General features: G+C 42.7%; 1 protein-coding gene across 3 annotated transcripts in view; it reads right to left on the reverse strand.

The window, feature by feature from the left end:
- Positions 1–26,105, reverse strand: part of KIF26B (kinesin family member 26B) — a 436,898-nt gene that overhangs the window by 248,111 nt on the left and 162,682 nt on the right. For all 3 annotated transcript variants that reach the window (XM_044762759.2, XM_070501708.1, XM_070501707.1), the window contains one exon: positions 25,478–26,014. In XM_044762759.2, the coding sequence (XP_044618694.1) occupies positions 25,478–26,014 (537 nt within the window). The remainder of the gene's footprint in view (positions 1–25,477; positions 26,015–26,105) is intronic.

Genomic DNA, 26,105 nt, shown 5'->3' on the forward strand with positions numbered 1-26,105 from the left:
GTAACCCGTCTACTGAGGAAGTACTTGGAATAAAGAACCTCAAATTAGATTGGTCCTAAAAGGAACACATTCTAAAAGTGAGGTTCCCAAAACTTATGGAAGTTCCTTCCTTCCATAGGGACCTTTAAGAACCTTCAAAGTATCTAGAATGACTCCAGTGTGGATCTCCTGTGAGGCAGAGATGTACCAGACGCCTGGAGGAAAACCCTTCTCAAGCATGAGTTTTCTGATGTGTCAACACTTCCAATGTCTAGAATCTAAACCACTGCACCCTCTAACCATTAAATTGTAATTTCATTAATGTCCCAGACAGACCTTAGCCTAGGGTGAACCTAACACGGACCATGCTCATCCATTGTCTCAGCTGATTGCTAAGAAAGTCTTCAGTGTTACATATCTATGACAATCATATGTCTTCCATTTTTCAGCCTCATTCAATTTAAAATATTTCATGCTTTTGTCTCCCTAAGGTGATTTATATGTGTCAAATACTATCTCCTGAATTTTGGTTCAGGAGTCACGCTCACTCTAGATTACAGGCTTACTATCAATTTTTAACTAGTCATTGGGAAGGAAAAGTCAGTATTTATGAAAGATGCTTTATCTTCAAATTCTAAACCCCCCCTCCCTGCAATCCAGGTCACCATGGGGATCATTTGCTAGACTCAGGGTCAAACATAAAAAGGCAGGAGCGGGAACGAGAGGCGTGGGCTCCTTCTCTCTCCGGTCTGCCTGCCAAACCACAGACCGGAGGGACTCAGATGAAGGCACCCTGTTTAAAGGAACTTTGTTCTGTTGGTGCTTTGTTTAAATCCCAGAGTGGGAGATGACCCACAATAAGCCACTTGAACCTTTTTTCTCTGTAAGTCTCCAGTTGAAATACAGTATGTGGGAGTCCTTTCAATAGTAGTTATGCGGGCCTTTTCAGAAACTAAATTTGAATACTCTGTAGTTAACAATTGGGAGTATAACTGCTCAACAACAGGCTTGAAAGCTAATGGCAGCCCCTACCAGCCTCGCCCTACCACGTTCTGGCCAGGCCCTCTGGGGCTCCCCAACAGGCGGCCCTGTTTCAACCTTCCTAGTCATGAGCCAGGAGCCCCAGCCCTGGGAGACCCAACCCTCTTCCCTGTTGACTGCTGTTATTTGCACTGTTGCTTATCTATTCGAAGCTGGAGTAATAAGAACAAACTCAGCTAAACTAAATTGCTCCTTTGTTTGCCATTATCATAAAAATTTTATGTAGGAACTAATAAAAACATGCTTTACATGCACAGTTACATGGGTTTACACAGGCAATAATATCCAGCAAGTTCTATCCATAAATTCAGTTATAGACACTTAGGAATAAATATTTTATCTTTCCCAATGTTTTCACTTATTGGAGGGAAGGTGTGAACACAGAGGCATATGGCTGATCTGCGGCTTCTAAGGGCCCTAAAGTCCTCTGGATGCCTCTCTGTGAGACCAGAAAGGTCTTTTCAGAAATTTCTGGATAGTTTTCACAATTCTTGAGCCTCTTAAGAACTCAATATTGATCATAGCTTCAATCTCAGTAAATGGGAAGCTTTTTAGAAAGCATTTAAAAAATAAATCACTTTTGAAATGAGTTCAGGATTTTCTTAGAATTTTTTTAAGCAAACAAAAAGATCCAATTCTCTTCCCAAGGGGGACCCTGGAGCAGATTTACAACAGATTTAATTAAAGAAGCTTTACTGAAATCCAAACCTAACAAAAAACATTGGGATCATTAGATATTCAGCTTTCCTTCTTGGATGCAGTCTCAAGTGCACTGAATGAGTTGGGTTTTTTGCTTTATATTTTCCTTCCTTCTAGATCCGCACTGTCCAATAGAAATATAATGAACGGGAGCCACAATTGTAAGCCACATGTATAATTTTCAATTTTCTAGTAGCCACATTAAAAAAGAAACAGGTGAAATTAATTTAAATAATATATTTTATTTAACCCAATGTATCCAAAATATTATCATTTCAACATGTAATTAACCTAAAAAATCTTCCTAATGAGATATTTTACATTCTTTTTTCATGTACTAAGTCTTGGAAATCTAATGTGTATTTTACTTACAGCACAATTCAATTCAGACTAGCCACATCTCGAATGCTCAGTAGCTACAAATGGCCAGTGGCTACCATATTGATGTAGAGGGTCCTTGACTGCCAAGAAAAGATAACCTCAAAGAAATTTCATTAGTCATATGATTGCTTTGTACCCTGTAGGCACACTTCCGCCAGGTTATAATTATGAATCTAGAATACTATAAACTCAGAAAATATTAAAATTTTATGTGATTTTTAAAAGGCCAATTTTTTTCCATCTGTAACTCATAGTAAATTAGGCAAAGGTCAAGTAAACTAGGTGAAAAGGAGAAATACTTAGGGCAGCCCCCCAAAATGCCTATGTCAACAGTTATGAAAGGGAAGCCAGAAAGTGTTACCAATCTAACCCCCTAGCAGCCTTCAGAGGCCCCTGCAGCCACTTAAATACAGTCGGCCCTCTGCTTTCGCACGCTCCACGTCTGCAGTTAACCAACCACAGATAGAAAGACCTAGGATGGTTGTGTCAGTACTGAACACACACACTTTTTTTTTCTTGTCGTTATTCCCTAAACAACACAGTATAGCAACTATTTACATAGCATTTGCATGGTATTAGGTATTATAAGTAACCTAGAGATGATTTAAACGGTACAGGAGGAAGCGTGTAAGTTATATGAAAATGCTACGCCATTTGATATAAGGAACTTGAGCATCTGCATCCGTGGATTTAAAATGGGGGGTGGGGAGGCTGGAACCAATCCATCGACGGGTAACGAGGGACGATTATATAGACCACAGTGAAGTCTCTTCTATATAAAACTGCACCCTTGAAAAATGAAAAGCCAAATTTTTTCCATCTAACATTTCTTTTTCACAGAAGCTATGCACCAAATTTCTGTAACCTTTTTAAAAAAAATGTCTTCTATTACTCTTCCACCATCGCTCTGTTTCTTAGAATAGATACTAAAGAAGATGTTCATATTTTTGAAAGTGAGGGATTAAACTGAAAAGCTGGTATTGCAGCTCCGATTTTTTACAGTAATCTTTGGCAAATTATTCAGCTTCTCTGTGATTAAATGTTGCCATCTGAAAAAATCACCCCAATAACTCTAAATCTGTGTTATGTCTTGCAAGTGTTGGGTATATTTCTGACTTGATGTGTTATTATATTTAATAATGCACATTGATGCATGTTAAGCAAGTTGTTCTGGAGGACAGGGGACAGAATTGCTGAGTATACCCTTTACTGAGCTAACCAAAGCCCTGCATGCATAGAAATGCTTAATTATCACATGCGTTGCTGCCGTCAACCCATAAAATGCATGAAAGTGCTGAGATAAGGGCTCTGAGTAAATGCAAAGGTATTTTTTATCTGTTTCTAGATTAAGAAGAGTGTGATGTCTCAAGATAAAACAAAGAATCTCAAAATGATCTTTTTTTCTTCTTAAGGACAAAGGAAAGACTTTCTTGGCAATAAGCTGGATTGATAACAGGGGAATGCGAGAATGATCTCCAAGGCTCTGATCTGTTTTTGCACATTTTACATCAAATAAAGAAAAGTCAGCCACATATAAAATGCACATTTAAAGGTCCTTACCCCCCTCCCTTCCACTCCACATGTGAAAATATCTTTCACAGAATGGGAGTGGGTTTGGATTCCAGAGCATCTAGCCTTGGTCTTCCAGTGAACGAAAGGATGGTGTAAATGAAATATACCCTCAGAGCAGAAGTGTTTTAATCTGAACATTTAGAATAAGCCACTAAGACAACCAATTAACTGTAATAATGTTACTGCTAAAAGATCTTCAAAAAGAGACAAGACAACTAAATGCAACCAACCTAATCCTAGATTGAACCCTGTACTGGAGGGGAAACAACGTTACAGAGGACATTATTGGGTCAGTTGAAAAAAAAATTGGAATATAAATGGTAGATTAGATAAAAGTACTCATCAATGTCAATTTTTACTGAAGTTGATAACTGTACTCCGGCTACACAAAAGACTATCTCATTTCCTAGGAAATACACATTGAAGTACTTAGGCATAAAGGTCCCTTATTAAAGGTATGCATCTTATTCTCAAATGGTTCTGAAAAAAAAAAGTAGTGAATAGTTAATTTGGGAATATGGGTGTCCTTTGCACAATTTTTATTCTTGCAACTTTTTTGTAAATTAAAAATTATTTCAAAAAATTTCCAATTCCCTTAAGACTGAATATACATGGTGGGGAAAAAATTCTTCTGAGTTGACTTTTTCTTTTAGGAATTTATATTGGGCAATAATCTCTTGTCTTCCTTACCTAATTTGCACAGCAAGCCTCTGGACTTTGTAAACGATGTAAAGCGATGACCTGGCTCACATCTGGTAAAGGGCTCGCCCCTCCTCACCCCACCCCTGGCTCTAGCTATGAGCTTGAGCCTGTCTTCTTGACTTCTCCATAGAAAGAAGTGTGGGCTTTGGGCCTTGGGCCTTGGGCCTCAGTATTGACCCAGGCGTCAGTCTATGGCTCTCATTTCTGTGGAAAGAGATCCAGGAGGCCTCTGTTGATGGTTCAAGCAATCCTCACAGTGGCTCTCAAAGCTGATGAGACTCTCAGGAAGGAGATAACCACAGGCTCCTTGGAAGCCTGGCTGCCAAGACTGCCGCCACCGGCAGCCAGGGTTATGGAGGGCCCAGGTACCTGTGGGAACCGCCTGGGTCACGGAGCAGAGAAACTGGCCTGTGAGGGCATTTTTACTGCCTTCCTCTTCCCCATGCCCAGGAAGCTCACTTACATCGAAACAACCTAATCCTTTAGTTTAACACCAAAACCTGCAAGTAAAAGAGAATCATGGAAGCAGAACAGAGCCAAACCTTAGAGTCAGCAAATCCACCCTCTCTCCTGATGCAGGAGTTCTTTTCAGGGTACTTGGTCATGCAGCCCCTTTTTGGGGATCCCTCAGAGACAAGAAGTTCCCTACTTTGAAGGCAATACATCCCACCGTTGGATAACTCTTGTTAGAAAGTTCTCCTTTGCGGTCAGCCCGAAACTGCTTCCCTAAAATGGAAGAAATCTGAGAGCAGGAACTTGTCTTCATCGGGGCCTCCTCCACAGAGCCTTGACAGCAGGCACACAAGAAATAACCTCGGCGTGAATAAATCAATTAACAGACAGGCTGCGCATTGGCTCTTCTTCCATCCTCAGGAGCAATAAAAATTATCCCGTCTCTTCCAAGATACAGTATCTCAAACACTTGAAGACACTTTCACGTTTCCCTTCTGTCTTCTCTTGTCCAGCCTAACATCTCCCAATTCCCATAACCTCATACTACACAATTCATGAAACATGGCCAGTTATTGTCACTGATCTTCCTTCACTTATTCACAAATCATTCATTTACTTATTTGTTTATTTCCAAAACGAATTTGTCATTAAAAAAAGGCAAATACAACAAAATTAATAACATAGAAATGAGCATGTGGAAAACAGGGTCAAGAGAAGAGATCTAACACGACAAAGAAAAAGGTTACACAGTTCTTATGACTGATTTTACAACCTGATTCTAACGTGTCTGGCACAAAGGTGACTGGGAAACATTACGAGTTTCATAACTCCTAATTAGGAGGATGAAACAGACCAGTTCCTCAGGAGGGACAAGGTCATTCCCTGTATCAAGGACAGATGTCTTGTGTGGGGCACTAAGCCATGTAACGGATAGTCAGTGTCTTGACTTGAAATTCACAGCAAATGCTGAAGCAAAATTACAATAGTTGTTTCTTACAGTAATTTTTGATGAAAGCTTGAAGGTAGAAGATCAAGACACAAGTCAGAGTGGGCAATTATAAAAAGGTTAAGTGGATTTGGTCCAAAGATGTAAATATATCCTTCAATATTTTCACTTTCCTCCAGGATGTAACTTAGAATAGCTGGATAATTTGTTAGTCGTGCTTTAAATGACTGACCCTTAACAAAACTGCTCCTCCCATGGAATTTTGAGCACCAGAGAGAAGAAAGTTTGAGGTTACCCTCTCTTGTAGAATCCGAAGTACACTGATCCTACATTCTTGATGAAGTGTCCTCATAAATTTTGGAGACCAGATAAACAAGGGTAAAGTTAGTATTTCGTTATAAAAATAAGGATCCTAACCAAGATGTCAGAACCCTATTTCTGCAATACAGAAAGAGGCCACAGAGGCACCTACTCATAAAGCCAGGGCTTTCTGCAGGGCATAGTTTTGGGAGGGTAGACTGCCACAGCTATTAATTTTTACAACAATCCTGCTAGGGAGAAATTTTTCCCCCAGTTCTACAGATTCAGAAACTGAAGCTGAGGCTCAGAGAAGTTTCCCAGAGGTCACAGAGCTAGAAGCAGCCACGGAAGGATCTTCAGACTGATCTAGACAGTCAGGCTGTCTGGCTCCAAGTTTTGTACTTTGCCCATTTTATGACCTGGCCTCCCTGGGTCACAGTATGGTGAGTAAATACAATGTCTTATAATGTACATATCATGACATAATTATGACGCTTTAGGGCTTCATCAGGATGCCCTGAGAGTCAAGTCAGGTCTAGGTATGGTGTGTTGGTAAAGATTTAAAAACCAACTTTCCAGGAAAAAAATACCATGATGTGTAGCCTTGCCAATTTCCAAGGCGTAAATATTCCCACCATGGCACAGGCATAGGTCCAGCACACCACTGGGTCTGGAGGACTTGCCCCAGGTTGTGGTATCCAAGAAAGTCTACTTGCACCTGGTTTATTCCTCAGTGAACAGGGAAGTTCCATATTTTCCTTATGTTGTATCCCCTCCACCGCCAGTTAACTTATCTTTTATTTCATAATTTGAGCCATTTCTGGAAAAGGAAAGGGGACAGACAGAATGGACCACATATGGACCAAGGCAAGTAAAACAAGATCATATGTTGTTGAAAGACCAGGGCATCCTTAAAGCACCCTAATAGTGACTTTATCTTCCATACACACATGTGCCCAGGACTACTAGAGTTTGAACCTGATTTTACACTCTCATTGCTCAATGTTGGAACCAAAATCAAACTGCTTACCATTCTATTAGGTCTATAATACTACAGATATGGGTAAATTAAAAAAAAAAACAACCGCAAAACTTTGTTCAAGAAGCACATAGTAGGGCATAAATAAATGCTTCTTACATTTAGCAATTTTATGTACTAAGAAGATACCTTAAAGGTATTTCTTATGCTTTTTAATTATTAAAAAAAACCTCCTGGTTAAAGACGGTGGGTTAAATCTACTCATTTAGCATTGCTCTTTCCTGAAATCCTATTAAAATGACAATAAACGACTTTTAAGAGGGCATAAACTCCCAAGGCCAAAGAAAATGGGAGAGGAAGCAAATGCAACACAATTTTGGAAGCTGGAAGCCAAATGGGTGAGTGGCAACTCACTTAGCAGACCCAAGAAAGGTGAGTCTCAAGATGGCCATGGGCGAAGCTGCGAACAACCAGGTTTACACCTTAAAACCCTTACTAAAAGGCTCAAGAACTGACAGCACCAGATACCACTGGAAGTAGGGGTGATGGCGGAGCGAAACCAAGGAGACTGGCTGACACCGTTTAAGAAGCAGTTAGAGCTGTGGCTCCTTCCTCCACTCTAGGTGATTGCACGTCTCCATCCCGGCAGAACCTGAATGTATTGTTATTTTAAAATAACAGGAAGTCCATTATATGTTGGCATAAATAATATATTTTATGAAATATATTTTCCCAAATAAAAAGGTTTTCTGAGAAGACTGACATTGTTTTATACTTTCACAAATTTCTTTACGGCCTGCCTTAGTTGTTTCAGCTACGTGGCTTATGTCTGCATATGTTCTCTCAGTTAAATACATGGAGAAAATCCAGCCTCAGACAGATATGTAGTTGGTAAATAGAGGACTATTTTAATAGCCTTTTCAGATAATTGTGGACATTCTTCTTTGATACTATAATAAAAATTGACAAATAGTGGTTTCTTAAAGTTTCATTAAAATGAGCAATCCGAAACTACATTAATAAACGCTTAGTACTCCATTGTACTAAAATCCATTAGGCTACCTTGCACCTTGAATGGATATTATGTTACAAGATTTTGTAACATAATGCATAAGTCACTTGGAAAATATTGGTTTATTGAGTATCCATATCTTCCAGATGTTGATACATCCATTATACAATATCAAAAAATCACATTTCTTAACATCACCACTCATCTTATCAGGCAAGTCTTTAAGTATTGGGAAGTTTTCAGGCTCATGGTGGCAGAATCAAGTTTTCTAAACTTTGAACCTTTAGGTGAAAGCTCAAACTTCACCATTGGTAAACCAACCCTGTCCGTTTTCCTCTAAGTGGCAAGCTCTTGCATTCATTTTTGAGAAAATATCTGCAAAATACTTAAGTCTGAACAACCACGGTTTGTCTGTCAGTTATTCTTTCAAATAAAAATGTATTTCATGGAGCTTGGGAAAAAAAGCCAGTAGTTTGCAACTCAGACAATTGCACAAGAGCTTTTCCTTGGGACAACCATCGTAGCCACCTAAGTACTTCACACTTCATCACACACTTCTAGATTTAATGAAATTAATAATTTTTATTGCTTTATCAAGGACATTCTGAAGTGGAAATGCACTTTTCAAAAGAACTCCAAACGTGTAATGACTAACATAGTTTGGTGCCACAGCCTTGATTCATGCAGACATGCCAGCAGTGGCAGCATTGTTGCCTTTGCACCATCAAAGCAAATGTCAACACAGAAAAAAGACAATAATGGCTGAGAATTATAAGAAAATAGTTGTGATCTCATGGACCCACTGAAAGGGTCTTGGGGACTCAAATGGTCCATGGAATACACTTTGAGAACTACTGGAACAGGTCATCTAAAACTAAATGAATCAAGTAGTAGCAACATAACAGGGTATGACATGGAGACAAATATTAAAGAAGCTCTGGAAAGCAGGAAATGTCCACCAGATTCCCAATGGTGGATTAGTGTCTTTCATATCAAGTCTTGTCAAATGTTTTAACTCTTAAACTTACGTGCATGTATTAACTTTGATTCAAAAAACTAATAGGCAAAAAATATTTTTAAATTTAAATATCATAAGTAACTTAAGCATTTTTCCAAAACATAATTCACTACTTCACATACTCCAGGGATCAGAATACCCCTTCAAAGCATAAATATGGCTACATACCATGAACTTGAAACATAATCTCCTTTTTCATGTTGATGTAATATAAACTATAGCCCCTCGTCAGCCAATTCCAGTAATAAAGGTAGATAAAGTACAACTTATTCCAGCTCTGCCAGGAGAGGCGTGTGCTTGTGTGCACGTGTAAATGCGTGTACACGAAGATGAGCTTTCTTTGAGAGGGGACACAGTGTGAACCCTTGAGTTTTTAAGCACCAGATGCAAGAGGGAATGACATCCCTTGGAATAAGCCTTCTGGCTGACTGGAGCCTGACTTCAGGGGCAGCCCTACCAGCCCCACGGCCACTGCCTGTCTTCTCTGATGCTCGCTGTTCCAGAGTCGCCTTACAGGAGATGCGCATATAGGGGACGCATGCACACTTCAAACCCCACAGTGGCATTTCTGTGGGAAGGTCCAAGGTTCCCCATCGAGTGGAGAGCGGCCCTCCTAGAACATACACAGACTTAGAGCAGCATTCCTAATTGAAATACAATTCTAGACACATTGAATCTAAGGGCCAGGGAAGAAAGGCATTGAGAGTAGCACTGATATCTCTTCCCCCAGGAAGTGCAGTTGAGGCACCGTCTTTCCATGATGACTTAGGTTCACTTCTCTCCAGGGAAGGCGGGAGACAGATGTGGAAGGAACCAGGGACCTACTCAGTCACGCTCCTGTTTATGGTGAAAATACATTGGACCAGATTAATTAACATAGTCATTATCTTGGCAGTTTTCAAACATGTGACAAATGTGAACAGCATCACATGTGCAAGGCAGGAGAGAAAAGAACAAATCTGGGCAAATCAGGACTGTGACATTTATGTGACGAGGCATTTCAAGTAGCCATTTTTTTCTTCAGTAATTAAAAGTGCATAATTCTAATAGTCACTTCAGTCTCATTTTTCAAGGAAAACTATTTTCAATCTGAGCTACTTTATATACGTTTCTAATCCTTCAAAAAGTATCGATCCAGAAAGAAAGTTACCATGTAAGACTTCATAGAGAGTAGGTTTGTTGATATTATAACAAAAACACGAAAATGTCCAAGTCATGGGCCTTTCTCTTGCAAGATTAATTCTCTTCAAATACTAAATGTGAACCTTATGTGCCAGAACATCTCAGTCACAATAGTTTCCATGTCAGTCCTGGAAACACCTCCAGTCTCCTAGGGATGAGCACCAGAGAATCACCAGGCAGAGGGGTACCAGGTCTGCTCTTCAGTTTCTGAAGGGGAAGGCATGGACCGGGAGGACCTTTTAACTCAAGGTCTCAAAATGGCCTATTCTGGCCTGAATAGTTTAAGTACATATTAGGCCAAAGTTGGAAACGGTGGCCCAGGACCCTTGACATTTCCTGTGTGAATGACTAGAGGTTGGGGGAAGCACATAAGGGAGACAAGTGGGACCTGTACCTCATCTTTGATGCCTTCTCATGCTGCCCAGCCTGCACAGTCCACACCAACGCCCGGGCGGGTCGTGTCAGGGCAGCCCTGCCTGCTGCCATATCACGCACACAAGGAGGCAGGAAGATATTCATAAAGGTGGAATCAAGAGCTAGAATAGATAATATAGCCTCCACTTCATCCAATAACAAATTTTCTATTTATTTCTGGATTACTCCTCATTTAAACAGTCCATCTAATTCACAGCTACATAAATAACCAATATTAAGATGCATTTTTCCAGACACCTGGATGGAATTCATATCTGGCTTCCAGCCCATTTTCCCACAGCATGGCGTCTTGCTTCTGCCCTGGCACTGACCCCTGTCTGACCTAAATCGGAGAGCTGTGCTCCAGGAGATCCCTGAAGAGAGGGACTAAGCCTTCCTCATCTTTATTCCCCAGCTCCTGACACCTGGCATATTGCAGATGTCTTAAAACACTGAATGAATGACAACACTGACTTGAATATATTCTTCAACTGAATTGTTTTTCTCCTCCCAGGATCAGTGAGTGACAAAGCGAGTAGTGACATTTGTCACGGGTTAAGCTGATGAAGTTATTCATCACTTATCTTATCAATGGATAGCTTTAAAAAGGAGGTTGTTTACAGGAGGAAACAATGCTAACGCGGGTCCTGAAGCCAGGTTAGTGGGATCCCTCTGACCCCTGCAGTGATTATGGACACGAAGACTAAGGGGTTTAGGGGGAGGGCAAGATTCTTCTGTGTTGTGGGTGGTCAGAGTCTAGTTCTCCATAGCTGCAACCCAGCTGGGCAGCAGGAGCCCCCTGAGCTCACCACCCAACAGTCTAGGTCATAGGTGCCCACCATTGAGGGCACAGAAGTCACTCTGTGCTACTCCTTAAAGAACACCACTGGCTGCCCTCCCCCCTACACACACATACACATTAATGCAGGTAAAGGAGAGACAATTAGAACAGCCCATCACCCCTCACTGACTTCCTACACCAAGAAACACTGAAAATAGGCAGAGCCCCACCTCCAGCATCTAAAGCACTGAGCTTTCTACTCCCGGGAACTAGCACAGTGCCTGGCTCAAAAAATGTCTGCTGAGTGGATGAAGAAATGGATGACCTTACACAGTGTGGTTATAACAGTGACACTGCGTTTCACGTCTAGCTATTGGCAAGACAGAGGGATATGGTGGAGAAGACACTGAACGAGAGCCAGAAGACATGGATTCTGGAAGAATTAGCTGCATAACCTTCTCCTGCTTCTCTTACCTACCCAGTCTCATCTGTACCCACCTCCCATACGCAGTGCAGCCTCGCCTCCAACCCTCAAGACCCTCATTCACCTGTCTCTGGACCACAGGGCCCCACAGATCTCCCGGAGCCTGTGTGTTCCAATACTGAACTGTCCCCCGCTCTCTTCCCTCAGTCTCACCCCTTCAGTCTTCCCTGAACTAGTTGTGGCACCCAACACAGAAACTGGGGTGTCATCCTCAACTATCCTCTTCTTTGTCCTCAAAGCCACCAATCACGGCCTTTGGGCTTTATTCTAAATATCCATGAAGTCTGTCATCTGTCACCCCAGCCTTCTGCTGTGTCGTCCTCTAGACCTCATCACCTCCCACATGAGCGCCCTGCCCACATCCCTTTCTCGCTCTGTCGGCAGCAGCATGCTCCCCACTGCCCACCTGAGTCACATCTATATTGGTTTCTCATCGCCTAATGACCAGGGGCCTTGTGTGCAGCTAAGGGATAAAGTCCATGCTCTGCCTGCTTTCAATGCTCCACCTCCATCCCCTGCCTCTTCTCCAGCTCTCCAACAAGCCACTCTCACGACATCTTCATGCTTTCACATATCTATTCTTCTTTCCATCTTCTTGTAACCCTTTCCCCAGATCACCTCTCTCATCATAACAAGAGGGTATGGAGATTCAGGGTGCTATGATGCAACAGTGCTCTAGAGAGGGTTTAAGTACTTGGTTCTAACAGACATTATATGTTACAATATACGTGCATTCAGTGGATGATGTTTACACAGATATTATGCTAGTAACATACATACCTTAGAAAACATTTAACGAATACTTACTGTAATTAATACACTTACACCAATTAACCCCAAATGCTACATTGGCTCTTTCTCCACTTAGCCTATTATATAGTTAGATGTTAGCAGCTACTTAGAAAAGGTTGAAGGTTTACAACGTTTAAATAAGTGACTTTCTTTTTAATTACTCTATTTTAGTTCTCATTGCCTTTTCTGCCAAATCTTTTCCATAAATTGCTAACAAATGATAGAATTAACTGATTTTCATTGCAAGTCCTTTTATTTCCTTTGCCCGCCCGTCCTCAGAGATGCAAATAAAGTGTGATCAATTCAAAACATAGGGGTGGGGTGAGGGAAAAAGTATGAATAATTTACAAGCTAAATAATTAGGTCTTTGAACTCTCAAGAGGTGATGTTGCAATTTAAAATAAAAAAGGAAGAAAGAAAAAGAAAGAAGACGGTGTGGGAGAGATGGGGAGAGTGAAAACTGGGGTCTCCTTAATTAAATATGAACAATCATAAGGATAGGACTTACTTAATATTTAAAGTCAGATAAAACCAGAAGTTCCTCGTCAAGTTCACTATTAACCTAAAACTTATATTATTATGAACCTATAGAAATGCTACCTATCAAACTCCTTAATTCCAACAAACAACTAAGTAAATGCTCAATAAAACATTTGTTGGCTAAATTTTTCAGAGTCCAGAATGGTGGAATTCCTCTGTGCAGGTGGTGTCTATTTACATTCATTGGACCTCAGTTTCCTCATCTTTAAGATGAGAATAATGATCTGCTTCCTTCATAGGATGGTTATGAAGCTCAGCTGAGTGAAAACCCACACAGCACTAAGCATAGAGCCTGGCATATGGTGAGTATGCAGTCAGTGTTAGCTATAATTCTTTTTCTTTTTTAAAGATTTTATTTTTTTCTTCCCAAAGCCCCCTGGTACATAGCTGTATATTTTAGTTGTGGGTCCTTCTAGTTGTGGCATGTGGGACGCTGCCTCAACGTGGTGCCACGTCCACGCCCAGGATCCGAACCGGCAAAACCCTGCGCCGCTGAAGCAGAGCGTGCCAACTTAACCACTCGGCCACGGGGCCGGCCCCCTTATTTTTATTGTTAGGAAACTAAACTAATGATATTCACATATGGCTCCCAAAGTTGAGAGATAGTGAACTGGGTCACTTTGGAGAGAAACAGAACCAGGTAAGGATGAGCACTCTGAAAGGGAACGAGAAATGTGGAAAGCTCACAGGTGTCTGCTCACAGGCTCACGAGGCTGAGAGCAGAAGGGCACTTCAGCTTTCCTCTTGTAGATGGAGAACCTGCCGGAGGTCATGCCGTAAGTGGTAGAAGTGGGAACGGAATTAAGAGTTTTAGTTCTTTGCATTCTATTGCCTTCATGGTCTTCCTAAAATAAAGGCCATTTCCATGGCTGAAACACTTTCCGCAAGATTTAGCAATCCAGGCTCACATTCAGCAAGGAGCCAGGGCCTCAGCTCCTCAGCAGGTGGATTTATGGCCTTTTCCTAGAATCCCAAGGTTCTAAACTACACTTATTAGAGGACAGCACATTCTGCTCTCACTTTTTCCAGAAAGCATCAGCTGCCACATTCATCTTTTCTACTCATTATTTGTGGACAAGAATTTTCATTTCTCTGTTACCTGTGCCTCCTTTCCCTCCTAATGGACTCAACAAATGGCCAGTTCCATAAACTATGACTAAGCTCTGGTTTTTCGAACAGAGTGTGTTTGGAACACATGGGCAACCTAGCCTGACAGCAGCAGTTAAACCTCAGAAGCACCTGCGTTCCATCAAAAAGGCTATTTAGACGAGAAAGTACAGTCTGCCCTCAGAGGAAAACAAAATGCTGTTGTCTTCAACAAAAACTCCAACACAGAAGCTCGGCTGAAACGGGCTCTGAACGAATCTTGAGGCTACAGAGTGGGCCCTGCAAAATGGCTGTGTTCAGGATATTCATCATGAGATGCCTGCCAAAAACTGAGCTACGCCATGCTCAGATGCAAGGGAGGCCTCAGCGTGCTGAATTCACCAGCTCCACCCCTGATTTTCAGGGGTGCGTGCGTTGTTCCAGGTATGCATACCTCACCTTTAAATGTGTTGTTAGGTTGCAGGAAGGCAGAACCATGCTCTACGAGTCGTCCATGTGAGTCGATTATGTAGAATTTCTCAGTACGAGATCTCGTTTTGCAACTGTGTGTGTGTATAAAATATTATTTAAATCTAGTGCTTAGAACTCAAAAGACTATTTCAGAATGAATGACCTTAATCCTCACAACAATCTTAGGAGACAGATACTATGGAAGAGGACACTGAGGTTCCCATAGTCGAGTAATTTACCAAATGTCACTCAGCTAAGAAGCAGCAGACGCAGAAGTCACACGCAGGCCTGGCTGCTCTTCCCTCCAGGCCAAAACTGAGTTCCACCGTCACTGAAGACGTTCAGGCCACAAGGTCCTTTCCAAAGGACATGTGTGAGGACATTGACCTTAACCACATTCCTCTGTGAAATTAAGACAACATTATTGACGAGGGAATGGCCCTGTTTCCTTTTATTAATCTTAAGAACTTAATATACTTTACGATGAGATTCTAAATATTAGGCCTGTCATAAGTCTCCCTCTGAGGCAAGCTAAAGGAGGCCTCACTAGATGGCAGTATTGCTTACACAGCCTTTTTCATTTGTTTTTTTTGGCCCATCTGTGTCTCAAGCTTTGACCCGACCGGCCTCCCCACCTCCCAGTGAGAACACATAACACAGGGCATTTATTTCTACACTACAGAGCAATACAACATGAAACCTCACTTGGAAATCCTAGGGACACAGAATTGCCCAAAAGAAACGTTAGTAGAGTGGCTGTGGGTGGCTCCCCCCAGGAAGGCTGCCGTCTGACCAATCTGAGGAGCTGGCCCCCTTCCCTCAGGAGGGCGGAGCGGGACAAGGGCAAGTGCACAGGAAACCATGTTTGAATCCCAGCTCTGGCATTTCCTAGCTGCGTGACCTTGGGCAGGTCACTTGACATTTCTGGCCCTCGGTTTGTCATCTGTAATTCACAAGGGCAGCCTTCCCTTTGGCTCCCATTGGCGTCTCTGAGGTATGCTTGCTTCAACAGAAAGGGAGCATGTCACGAACAGGCTAATGAGTTCAACCTTCCCACTGATACTGTTCCTCACACCTAATCCACAGGGGCCGAGGGAAGCCAGCCTTGCTAAGGTGATGGACACTGTCAGATGGGCTCAGATTAGTGACGTAGTTAGAACACTCCTGGTCAGAGCCTTGTACACGTGGCTGCTGTTCCCTCTGCTTTTCATCCGGCACCTTCTTGCTCCCCAGGTTCTCAGTCCTTCTCAGACACTCAGATCACTGCTGAAGGGTTACATTAACCCTTTGAGGCCGCTGGCGCAGCAGTAACACACTAAATGGTCCCCAGAGTCCTAAAATTATGACTAATATGCTTCCCAAACACTCAATTACTCCCTGGGAATGACTTAGGCACATGAAAAATATGACTCATTAACTGAGCCTCACAGATACCTCTGTAAGATAGAGGTCCGCTAATTTGTCATGCTGAAGACTCTTAGCACAGGGAAATCTCAATCCAAAATCAATTCGGTGTCTGCCTGCAGTGGGGCAGGCGAGGAGGGGGCTTCAATGTTCCAATTTACTGAAGATGCCAAATTACATAACAATGTTAAAAGAAAGCTTTACATTTTACAAATAAATATATGTGATAATAAAGCAAATATATTACAATTCTATGTCATCATAGGCATATAAATAAGGAAAGCGCAAAGTGTTCATTCAATAAGGATCACAGTCGAGGCCTGAATTACTTGATGTTTCAAATTAACTCCAAAATAACGAGGTTTTACTCTTTCGGATTATTTTAAATGCCACCTCTCTACTATTCTGTAGAATTTTAAATGATTCAGGTCTATACGTTCCTTCCCCTCCTCTCTTAAAAAGGTCTTCAAATATGGAGAAAAACTGGGCCATGGGCCTTTCAATATTTTATCAATTTATTCACTAATGATGGAATGAGATCATTCTACTTAGAATCTGGCCTTCTCAGGTAAGACAGAGGGCACATGGGAAACGCTGGTTTCTGGTAATATGCAGAGGTGGCTGATGTGTTCTGAGTTGCTGGGTGACATCTATTTCACATGCTTGATATTCATTTTATGGTTTTGGTCTTATTTTTTCATCTACCACTGGTTTTTATATTGGAAAAGAGGGTCCTGATTCCATTCCATCCTGAGTCATGCAAACCTGAGTTGACTAAGAGAAGATGACACTCAAGTTTCAAGTCACTTAACTGAGGGGTTACCACGTGCCAGACATGGTGCTAAGTATTCCACATACGTTATCTCGTATGCTCCCCATAACAGCTTTGCAACTGTCCACTTTGCAGAGGACAAAATACAGACACATAACAGTTAAGAAGCCTGTCGAGGTCACACAGAAGGAAAGAAGTTGGGCTTTTATTCCTGTTGCATGAGCAGCAAATCCAGCATGATGCAACCCCGAGTCCCTCATTGTTTGAGACTTGGATAAAACCACTGATTACTATCAGCCTCAGACTTTCGAAAAAAATCTGTTTACTTTGTCATTAAAAAAAAAAAAGCAATAGCTGTTGTTACCCCTTTAGCCAGCTCACTGTGGACAGTAGGTATTCCTTAGTTCCTTTCCTCAACTCTATGAAGAAAGCAAATATTTTGCCTGAGGAAACCAGCACTGGGGAGGATGGCTCAAATGAGACAGGATGTGGGAAGCTATCTAAAACAAAAGATAACTGTGAAAAAGAGTCCACAGCTCTCTCTGACCATGATTTCACCTCTCCCACCCCCTCCCGCTGCAGCAGTCCTCAGCTCCACCTCCGCCCCGGCCTAGCCCTAGGGAGCTGGAGGGAGAGGTCAGCCAGTCCCCTGAGCCTGGGGGATGACAGCCACATTCCCACCACCTCTCTCCATCCACCCCACTCATCACACACACAAGGGCAGGGAACCAGCACTTTACCCACTATTTCTAGCCTCTCCCTGAGGTCTAGAAATATTTCTAAAGAAGAAAAACAAAAATAATGACTACTCCACCAATTTAACCCAAATTATCAGCTTGGTCATTAGAAAAGGAATGGAACCCCTCCAGCACTGGTCAGAATAGGCCCTCAGCTCACTGACCTACCCCAGGTAGCGTTCCAAGAAGTGCCATTTACATTTACACCTGTGGTTGTGAAAGCACAAACTCATTTTCAAGGTATTTTATAAGTTCAGAAGACGAGGCTCTTTTTTCACAAAAAGACTCCTTGTACTTAAGTTAATCGTTCCCCCTTGTCTCTGTGAACTTTTTGTTCGTTTTGTCGGCTCTTCCAGTGTTCTCCTCCATCCGTAGAAGGACATCTGTGGATACGACGCTTTCTTCACTGTCTTTGCTTTACCTTTCCTTTTCAAAAAATCTTTTCCCCTTCCCTTTATTTCTCTTCAATCAGAGAACACGAATGGGAATTCTCCACTGCTGACCAGCTGTAAACATCTACACCTGCTCTTTTTCCAGAAGCAGTTCAGCAAGAAAGGAGCAGCATGGGTATGCCTCACCTCCTCAATTCGACTTTCACCTTTCATCCACCTGTCTATCATCCATCCATCCATCAACCTATATCTATCTATCTGTCATCTATCTGCAGTGGGTTAAATAGTGTCCCCCCAAAATTCACATCCACCCAGAACCTCACGACCTGTGACCTTATTTGGAAATAAGGTCTTTGTAGATGTAATTAATTAAAGATTGAGATGAAATCATGCTCGATTGGGGTGGACCCTAAACCCAATGATCAGTGTCCTTATAATAAGAGGAGAGGACACAGAGAGAAGAGACACAGAGAGGAGAGGCCCACATGAAGACAGGGGCAGAGATTGAAGTGAAGCAGGCAGAAGCCACAGAACGTGAGGCCACCAGAAGCTGGGAGAGGCATGGGGGGATTCCTCCCCAGGGTTTTCAGAGGGAGCATGGCCCTGCCAATACCTTGAGTTTGGACTTCTCACCTCCAGAACTATGAGGGAATAAGTTTTTGTTTGAAGACACCTAGTTTGTGGTAATTTGTTACAGCAGCCCTGGGAAAGTGAAATACTATCTGTCTATTATCTACCAATTTACCTATCTATCTGTCTATCATCTATTGATCTGTCTATCTTCACTGTTCCCTTCCCTGTACTTATTACACCACTGAGAGAGAAACTGTTCTTTAAAGCTGTGGTTCTTGGCCCCGGAAGTTCAAACCAAGGCCTGGGTCCCACCTCCTGATATTCTGATTAATTGGTCTGGGGTGTGGCTTAGGCACTGGTATTTTTTTTAAAGCTCATAAGTAATTCTAGTGTGCAGCCAAGGTTGAGAATTACTGCTGTCAAGCAAGGCAATTTTTCCATTTCCCTGCTTCAAAATCTCCAATGGCTATCTTCTGCCTCCCAAATTAAAAAGTGATACCAACTAACATTTACATGCTGCTCTGTAATTTTCAGAGTGCCTCCAAATGTATTTGGTCCTCAAAACACCAGATGAGGTAAGAATTCTTGCTGAGGCAGTTCTGTGAAACCCCATTTCACCCGTTCAAAAGGCCCTGTAGAGAAGATGAGCTTCCTTCTGCACACACTCGCTCCAGTCACGGCTCTCCATCCCTCCCACTCCAGCTTGGAATGTTTTCTGCAGTTTCAACAGTATGAGAGGCTTACATAATGGTAATTACTAGCTACCAATGGAGAGTGGCTGCGGTGTGCTTGTTATTATGATGCTATAACAATAGGGAAATCTGAGACAATTGAAAACCAACTGTGCAGTATGAGAAACTTCTCATTCTGTGGAGGCACCCAAATAAAATAATCTGACTTGCTAATATAGTGTCTGATCCACAGGGCAATGTAGTTTGTTGTGCGGGACGAAAAGCCCACGTTCTTGGCTAAGTTGCAGGTTTCTACGGCAACTCCTCCATCTGTATACCTCCTCTAGCTTCTCCTACCAAGCCTTTCTGCTACCAGCGCTTACCAGGTATACTAGCTTCCTACTTGTTAAAGCAAATTACTACAAATTTAGCAGCTTAAAACAACACAGATGTGTTCTCTGAGTTTCTGGGGATCAGAGGTCCAGAACCGGTCTGCAGGGCTGGCTCTTCCTGGAGGTTCTGACAGAGACTCTGATGCCTTGACTTTTCCAGCTTCCCGAGGCTGCCTTCACTCCCTGGCTCATGGCTCCTTCCTCCATCTTCAAAGACAGCGGCATAACATCTTCTCTCCTCTCTGATCTCTGCTTCCATCCCTACATTGCCTCTCTCTGACTCTGATCTTCCTGCCTCCCTTTTAGAAGGACCTTTGTGATTACGTTGGACCCACCAAGATAATCCAGGATGATCTCCCCATCTCAAAATCCTTAAGTTAATCACATCTGCCCATCCCCTTTTACTATGTAAGGTGACATATCCACAGGTTCCACAGTTATGACATGAACAACTCCGGGGCGGGGGTGGGAGGAGCCTTATTCAGCCTACCACACCGAGTAAATCGTCAGACAAAAACTATTTTTAAAATTTCCTGATGAAGTTTGGGTGTTCCCTTCAGACCATGACCTTTCCCATACTCATAAAACGTGATGACCCTTTTGAAATTTCACCTTAAGCACCATATGCTTAAGAAATGCTCTGTCCGTGACTGAATATACAAAGTTTTCTTGTATTCATGGTTTGTCAAAAATCATAAAGTAATACTCCTTTGATCACCTAAAGACAGGAGAGAAGAAAAACTCATGAAGTTAAAAAGGCCTTTTGACGTCATAATTTGTCAGACTGTGACATCTTATGCCATTGCCCTGGCTGGGCAGAAGCAGCAGCCAATGGGCAGCAAACTGACACCAGGGCTGGCCCAAGAAGGGCACTCTGCACAGAGCAGGGGACAAGTGGTTGAGCAAAGAACAGGACGGGAATCCTCCACTCCCGACTGGCTGTGAACACCTGCTCTTGCTCCTTCTTGAAAAGTAGTTGAACGAGGAAGGAGGACAGATAAACCTCATTCCCCAGACGTCAGCTACACAGAACACGTGCTCTAGTTTCCAGGAATCCATCATAAACAAAGCCTCTGAGTACTGGAGCACCAGCGAGCCTCAGAGGCTGCCTTCCTCTTACAGGGGCGCTGGGAAGTCCTCCATAAACAGGGCCAGCACCAAGTCCTCCCAAGGCTTCTGATCTCTGCAGATCAGGGTTTACGCTACAGCACCCCTCTTGCCCATATCTTAAAATGGAAACTCTAATAATGCCTGAGCTCACTAGGCACAATTAATTTCTAAAGATATAATACAGACAATACCACACTGGCTTCAGCCAGAGTTCAGTCTACATTATGTCTGACACTGATTCCAATAAACGCTTTTGGAGAAAGCAGGATAATTTTTATCAAAGACATTTTCCTTTAAGTCAAGGAATGCACATTGAATACTTCATCACATTAGGGATCCATTATGGATTTATTACTTCTGTATTAATCCAGCATCTTCTTGCATTTTCTTGACAAGCTCAATGTATCAAAGTCCTATGAAATAAAGTTCTTCTACCCTTTCAAAATGCCCCTGTATTGAGTGTGACATCAAAATGCCACCTGGATTCTTTTCACCGCATCCGAGGGTTTATTGAGTATTATTGATACTTCAGGTCAAAGATTAGCTTGGAGCAAATTAACTGATGGTTTCCACCAAAAATCTTGGGGTCTGGATCGGTCCTTCAGCCTGGAACTTTTTCCTAAATGTAGGGCCTGTTATGAGAAACACCTTTAGTGTTTTCCTGAGATTGAAGCTTTCTGTAATGAGCAGCCCCTTTGGCATGTGTTAGCTGCTGTGAGGGACATGAGAACAAAATGGATCCATGTTCTCAATGAGTCTGTAATTTAGCAAAAGAGATCAAACCAAGATTCAGGAAACTCCGAACAAGAGAAACTTCATATCTCTCAGCTTCGGGTTTCTTCTCTGGCAAATGAGGGGGTTGGAATAGACAATATTGGTATCCCTGCCTTATCATTATAAAGTGTTTCCATTTTTTTCTTAGCTGTTCTCCACAATGATATTCCAAGGTAGGGATTTCATAGGTAAGGAAATAGAGTAAGATGTTAAGCTACTAAACTGAGGTTCAACAACTGACGGAGCCATGCACTGGAACCAGGTAGGACTGTTGCCAAATCGTCCAGCATAACGCAAAAGACAGTGACCAGTCTACAGAACTGGATTCTGTGACTCTGGACTGGAATCGTAACAGTCTATGATTCCGAGTGTTGTGTGTACACTCTGTCCTATAGTTCTTTACCAAAATGAATGTAAATCAGGCAAAAACAGCTGCCATTCGAAAAGAGGTCATTAATCTATGGTTAACTACAAGGAACTAATCCAGACATGTCTTTTCCAAGTCAAAACTCATGTGGTCAAATGAAGGTTCTGGAGCATTTTCTGCTTTCCATGTATGTGTATAGATAATGTTAAATGTCTGCAAGCTAATAGAAGAGTCTTTATCTGAAAGACAATCGAGGATTGTTACACAGTGGTGTGGGTAAAGGGGGCTTGAGGAATTTGAGGGGCCTTTCTGTCACCCATGCGAAAGTTTCACCCTGCTCCCTTTTGGAAAGCCTGTCCTCATCTTTGTTACCCTCTCTGTGCTCAAATGGCAGAAGGACAGTGTCCTCTTCTCCCTCATTTCTACAGGCTCCTGGTCTGTGACTGTGGAGCTGAACCCTCAGTAGCGACAAAGTCTAGATGCTTCTATGCCCAGGGAATAGCTCTGGCACTAATCCAGAGGGCCATCTGCTCTGCAGGGAGAGAAGTGGGAGTACGGGTGAGCAGGAAAAGTGAGGTCAGCTTTCAGAGCAGTCAGCCATCTCTGCCACGCTGGCTAGACTGTGAACTGCAGAATATTTACTGCAGGGAGATGTTCGTAACAGGAGACACGCAGTCTGGCCAGACCCAGAGCCTCCATCCCAGGGCATCAGGATGACACAGTCATGACACGGGGACCCTGATTCACAGCCAGGCACCAAATCTCTTTATCCCAGAGAGATTTCCTCTGATCCTTTTAATGCATGAATTAGTCTGTTCTGGAGGTGGAAAGAAGCAATCACATTTACCCAGGACAATCTGCATGAATCATCTTTGCATCTGGCTTTAGGCCACATCAACCCACCGTTGCCCCACAGGCTGGATTGCGAGCCCTTCTGCATGCCCTCAGAGCAGTCTGGGCATCTTTCTACCTTCCTACTCGTCTCCCTGGCTCATAACAGGCAGCTCACCTGCTTCCTTCCCTACACACAGCAGGACAGGAACCTGGGCTTCCAACCCAAGGCAGGCGCCCCATCCAACACCTAGCATAGTGTCTGGCACTTGGTTAGAGCTTAATAAACATTTGATATTGTATAAGAGATTCTTTTTCATCTGAGGCAGGAGAAAAGAGGAGCAGAAAGAATTACTGCATGAATAAAAAAATGCACGAATAATACCTAATCTTCCGTTTAACCAGCATCTTCAGCTTTTCCCTTTCTCACACACTTTCCCAATATTTCGAATATTTTAAATGAAAGCACCAGTTCCAAGTTCTTCTGTCTGCTCATCAGCACTGTGCAGCAGCTGGGTCTTCTAACTAGCACCTGATACATTTACAAGTGCTTTGGGGCCCTGGAAGGTGAAATGTGAGTTGTCTGTGTAACATGAGAATGTGGCAAGCACATCCCGGGACGTGTTCAAAATGTGACCTGGGTAGAAGGATGTGCACCAGAGCATTTTATTTATAGTAGCAAAAACCCAAACTCTAATAATTGATCCTTGGCTATATGAATTAGGACATACTCATATAATGTATAAAGTATTTACATAATGGAATATTATGCTACCATTAAAGATCATATTTTAGAAAAATATATAATGGCTCAGGAAAATGTACTCAGTACATTAAGCAAAAAGCAGGTCACAGAATTGAAAATGATCACAATTTTACAAATTGTGTGTGTGTGTGAATACTGGGAGGAAACATACCCAAACGTTACATGGTCTATTTCTGGGTGATGTTGATTTTTGAAGTCTTACTTAAACATTTTTGTATATTTTTTAGTTTCTTTTACAGTAGATACATCTTACTTTGTATAATTTTCAAAAATAGCATATTTTAAAATTGTGAACCAAAAAAGCCTGTTATTCAACAATGGAAAGAAGCTCTTCTGTTCCTGCCCCAGATGGTTATGTTTAAGCAGTAGACTATGAAATCCCACCCAGGATGCCACTGATTCCTCATTATATTTATGTCCATAACCCAGAAAATTCCACCCAAATGTAAAGTGGCAGCTAGGACCCTGCAGGTCAAAATAGGAGTCCTTTTCTTTGGTGTGCCATGTCTGAAAAGGAGCCATATCTGGAAAAGATGTCGATAGGAGATTGCTCTGGAGTAAGCTGGGAAAGGTGGAAGCAGCTGTGGTAGAGGAAACCGACAGGTCCTTCAGTTTCTCTAAGCATTGTATTCCCCATCTGTAAAAGGACAATTTAACATCTGCCCAGCCTATTCCACAGGCCTATTGTGGAGTTAAATAAAATGATGCGTGCACTATATTTTATAAACTACAAAGCACTCAGTCAATGAGAAGTTTGGCAGTCCAAAATGCTAACTTCCTTAGATAATGATCCATGCTCCCCATTTTCTTTCAAGATATCAAGAGAAACAATCTTATACTCTAGAAAAGTCACCAGGAATTTTATCAGCCACATTTAATTCATTTGATGTTTGAGTCATGTAACAGAAACTATGCTATGTGTTCATGCAACATTTTTCTTTTTCCTCCTGGACACATGGACAGACTGGCTTTCCCCAGGAGACTGGATTCTTACTACTGGAATGTAGATAGAAGTTATGTATGCCCCTTCCCGGCTGGGCCCCCCAAATCCTCCTGTGAGATCCTCCACACTCTTTCTCTTCTTTCATTTCCTGGCTGGTGCGCAAGGCCCGGCGGAAGACTCTGAGGCCCCTGGAAAATGGTGCATGCTAGACAGAGGAGCCTGAGGTCCCTACCTCATAGTGGAAGGCCACCCACCAAACACCCAATACAACAGGGACACAAGTAAGAAATAACCTGACATCATTTGTTATACCAGTTATCTTCCCAGGCTATTACACTCTATTACCACAGCCACCTCTCCACTCCATAGGGATGGTCAACGCCTTCTGCTGCTTCCTGCATGACTGATGCAGGGGACACAGAGAACACACATGGTAAACTCAACTTTCATCCAACAGAAAACTCACCCAAGAAAAATTCAGACAATTTTTTTAGACTCCTTGGCAGATGTAACACCTGCTTTCTTATTTCTATAGGGAAACTTGGGAGTATGTGCAAATTTAAATAACTGAAAAGAGAAAATAAGAAAAGGGGAAAATACATTTGGTAACCTAATCCCAACAGTATTTAGGTGAGTTGCAAATAGAAAAAGATTACAGTTCGGCAAGGTGGGAGAGGTTAGGAAGGGAGTCTACACCTCTTTTAGATGGTGTAGACCATGAAAGCAGACAGCTATAGTGGATCACTGTCCCTCATATTTTATCTTTATTTAACAACATCCACAGGGCCACATGGAAAAATTAGGTTCTGAGTTGGGGAGTTCCCAGAAGGACAAGAGTGGAGAAAGAAAGTGTTGCCCACTTCTCTGCTTTGACTCTAGCCAACCCTGTTCTTCTTTCTCAGAGGCTACTTACCTGATAGGGGTAGAGGGTGACCCCATTGGTTCTCGACAGGGACCAGGTGCCATCCAGGTATTGGTGAGCCTGGATGGCTACTGAGTTGAGGATGTTCCCATTGCTGGGACTGGTGGCCATCTGGAGGCTGACCTTGGCCTGGTGTGTTGGAGACCCACTCTTCTTCTCTGCCCCATTGCTGACCCCGAGGCTGTTGGGTTTGCTGCTATGCTTGTTAGTGACGAAGGCGGTGTAGTTGGAGGAGGCATAGGGAGCGGGCACAAAGGCCCAATCCCTGGGCTGCTGGAGCCCACCCACGTGCCGGGACCCCACCAGCGTGGGGAGGTTGGAGAGGGGTGGAGGCGAGCCAGGTGAGCCATCGTAGTGCTCACTGCCAGCTGCCTGTTCCAAGGTCAGCACCATCTGGATGGCCTCCTGCTTCAGCTGGTTCAGGTGTGTGGCACAAATGTCACAGCGATTGTCCCTGTCATTCCATGCCTTCCGGATGGTGTTGGGGACCTGGAGCTTGTCGTGAATCACAGCCGAGAAAGCAGGATCCTGGAGAACACACAAGCAGAGAAAAAGGAGAGCGTATAACTCAAGGCTGTAAACAATTCAGATGCCTGGCTTATGAGTTAAGCCCTAGATG

The sequence above is a fragment of the Equus asinus genome, chromosome 30 (assembly GCF_041296235.1).
Source record: "Equus asinus isolate D_3611 breed Donkey chromosome 30, EquAss-T2T_v2, whole genome shotgun sequence".
NCBI classification, from domain to species: Eukaryota; Metazoa; Chordata; class Mammalia; order Perissodactyla; family Equidae; genus Equus; species Equus asinus.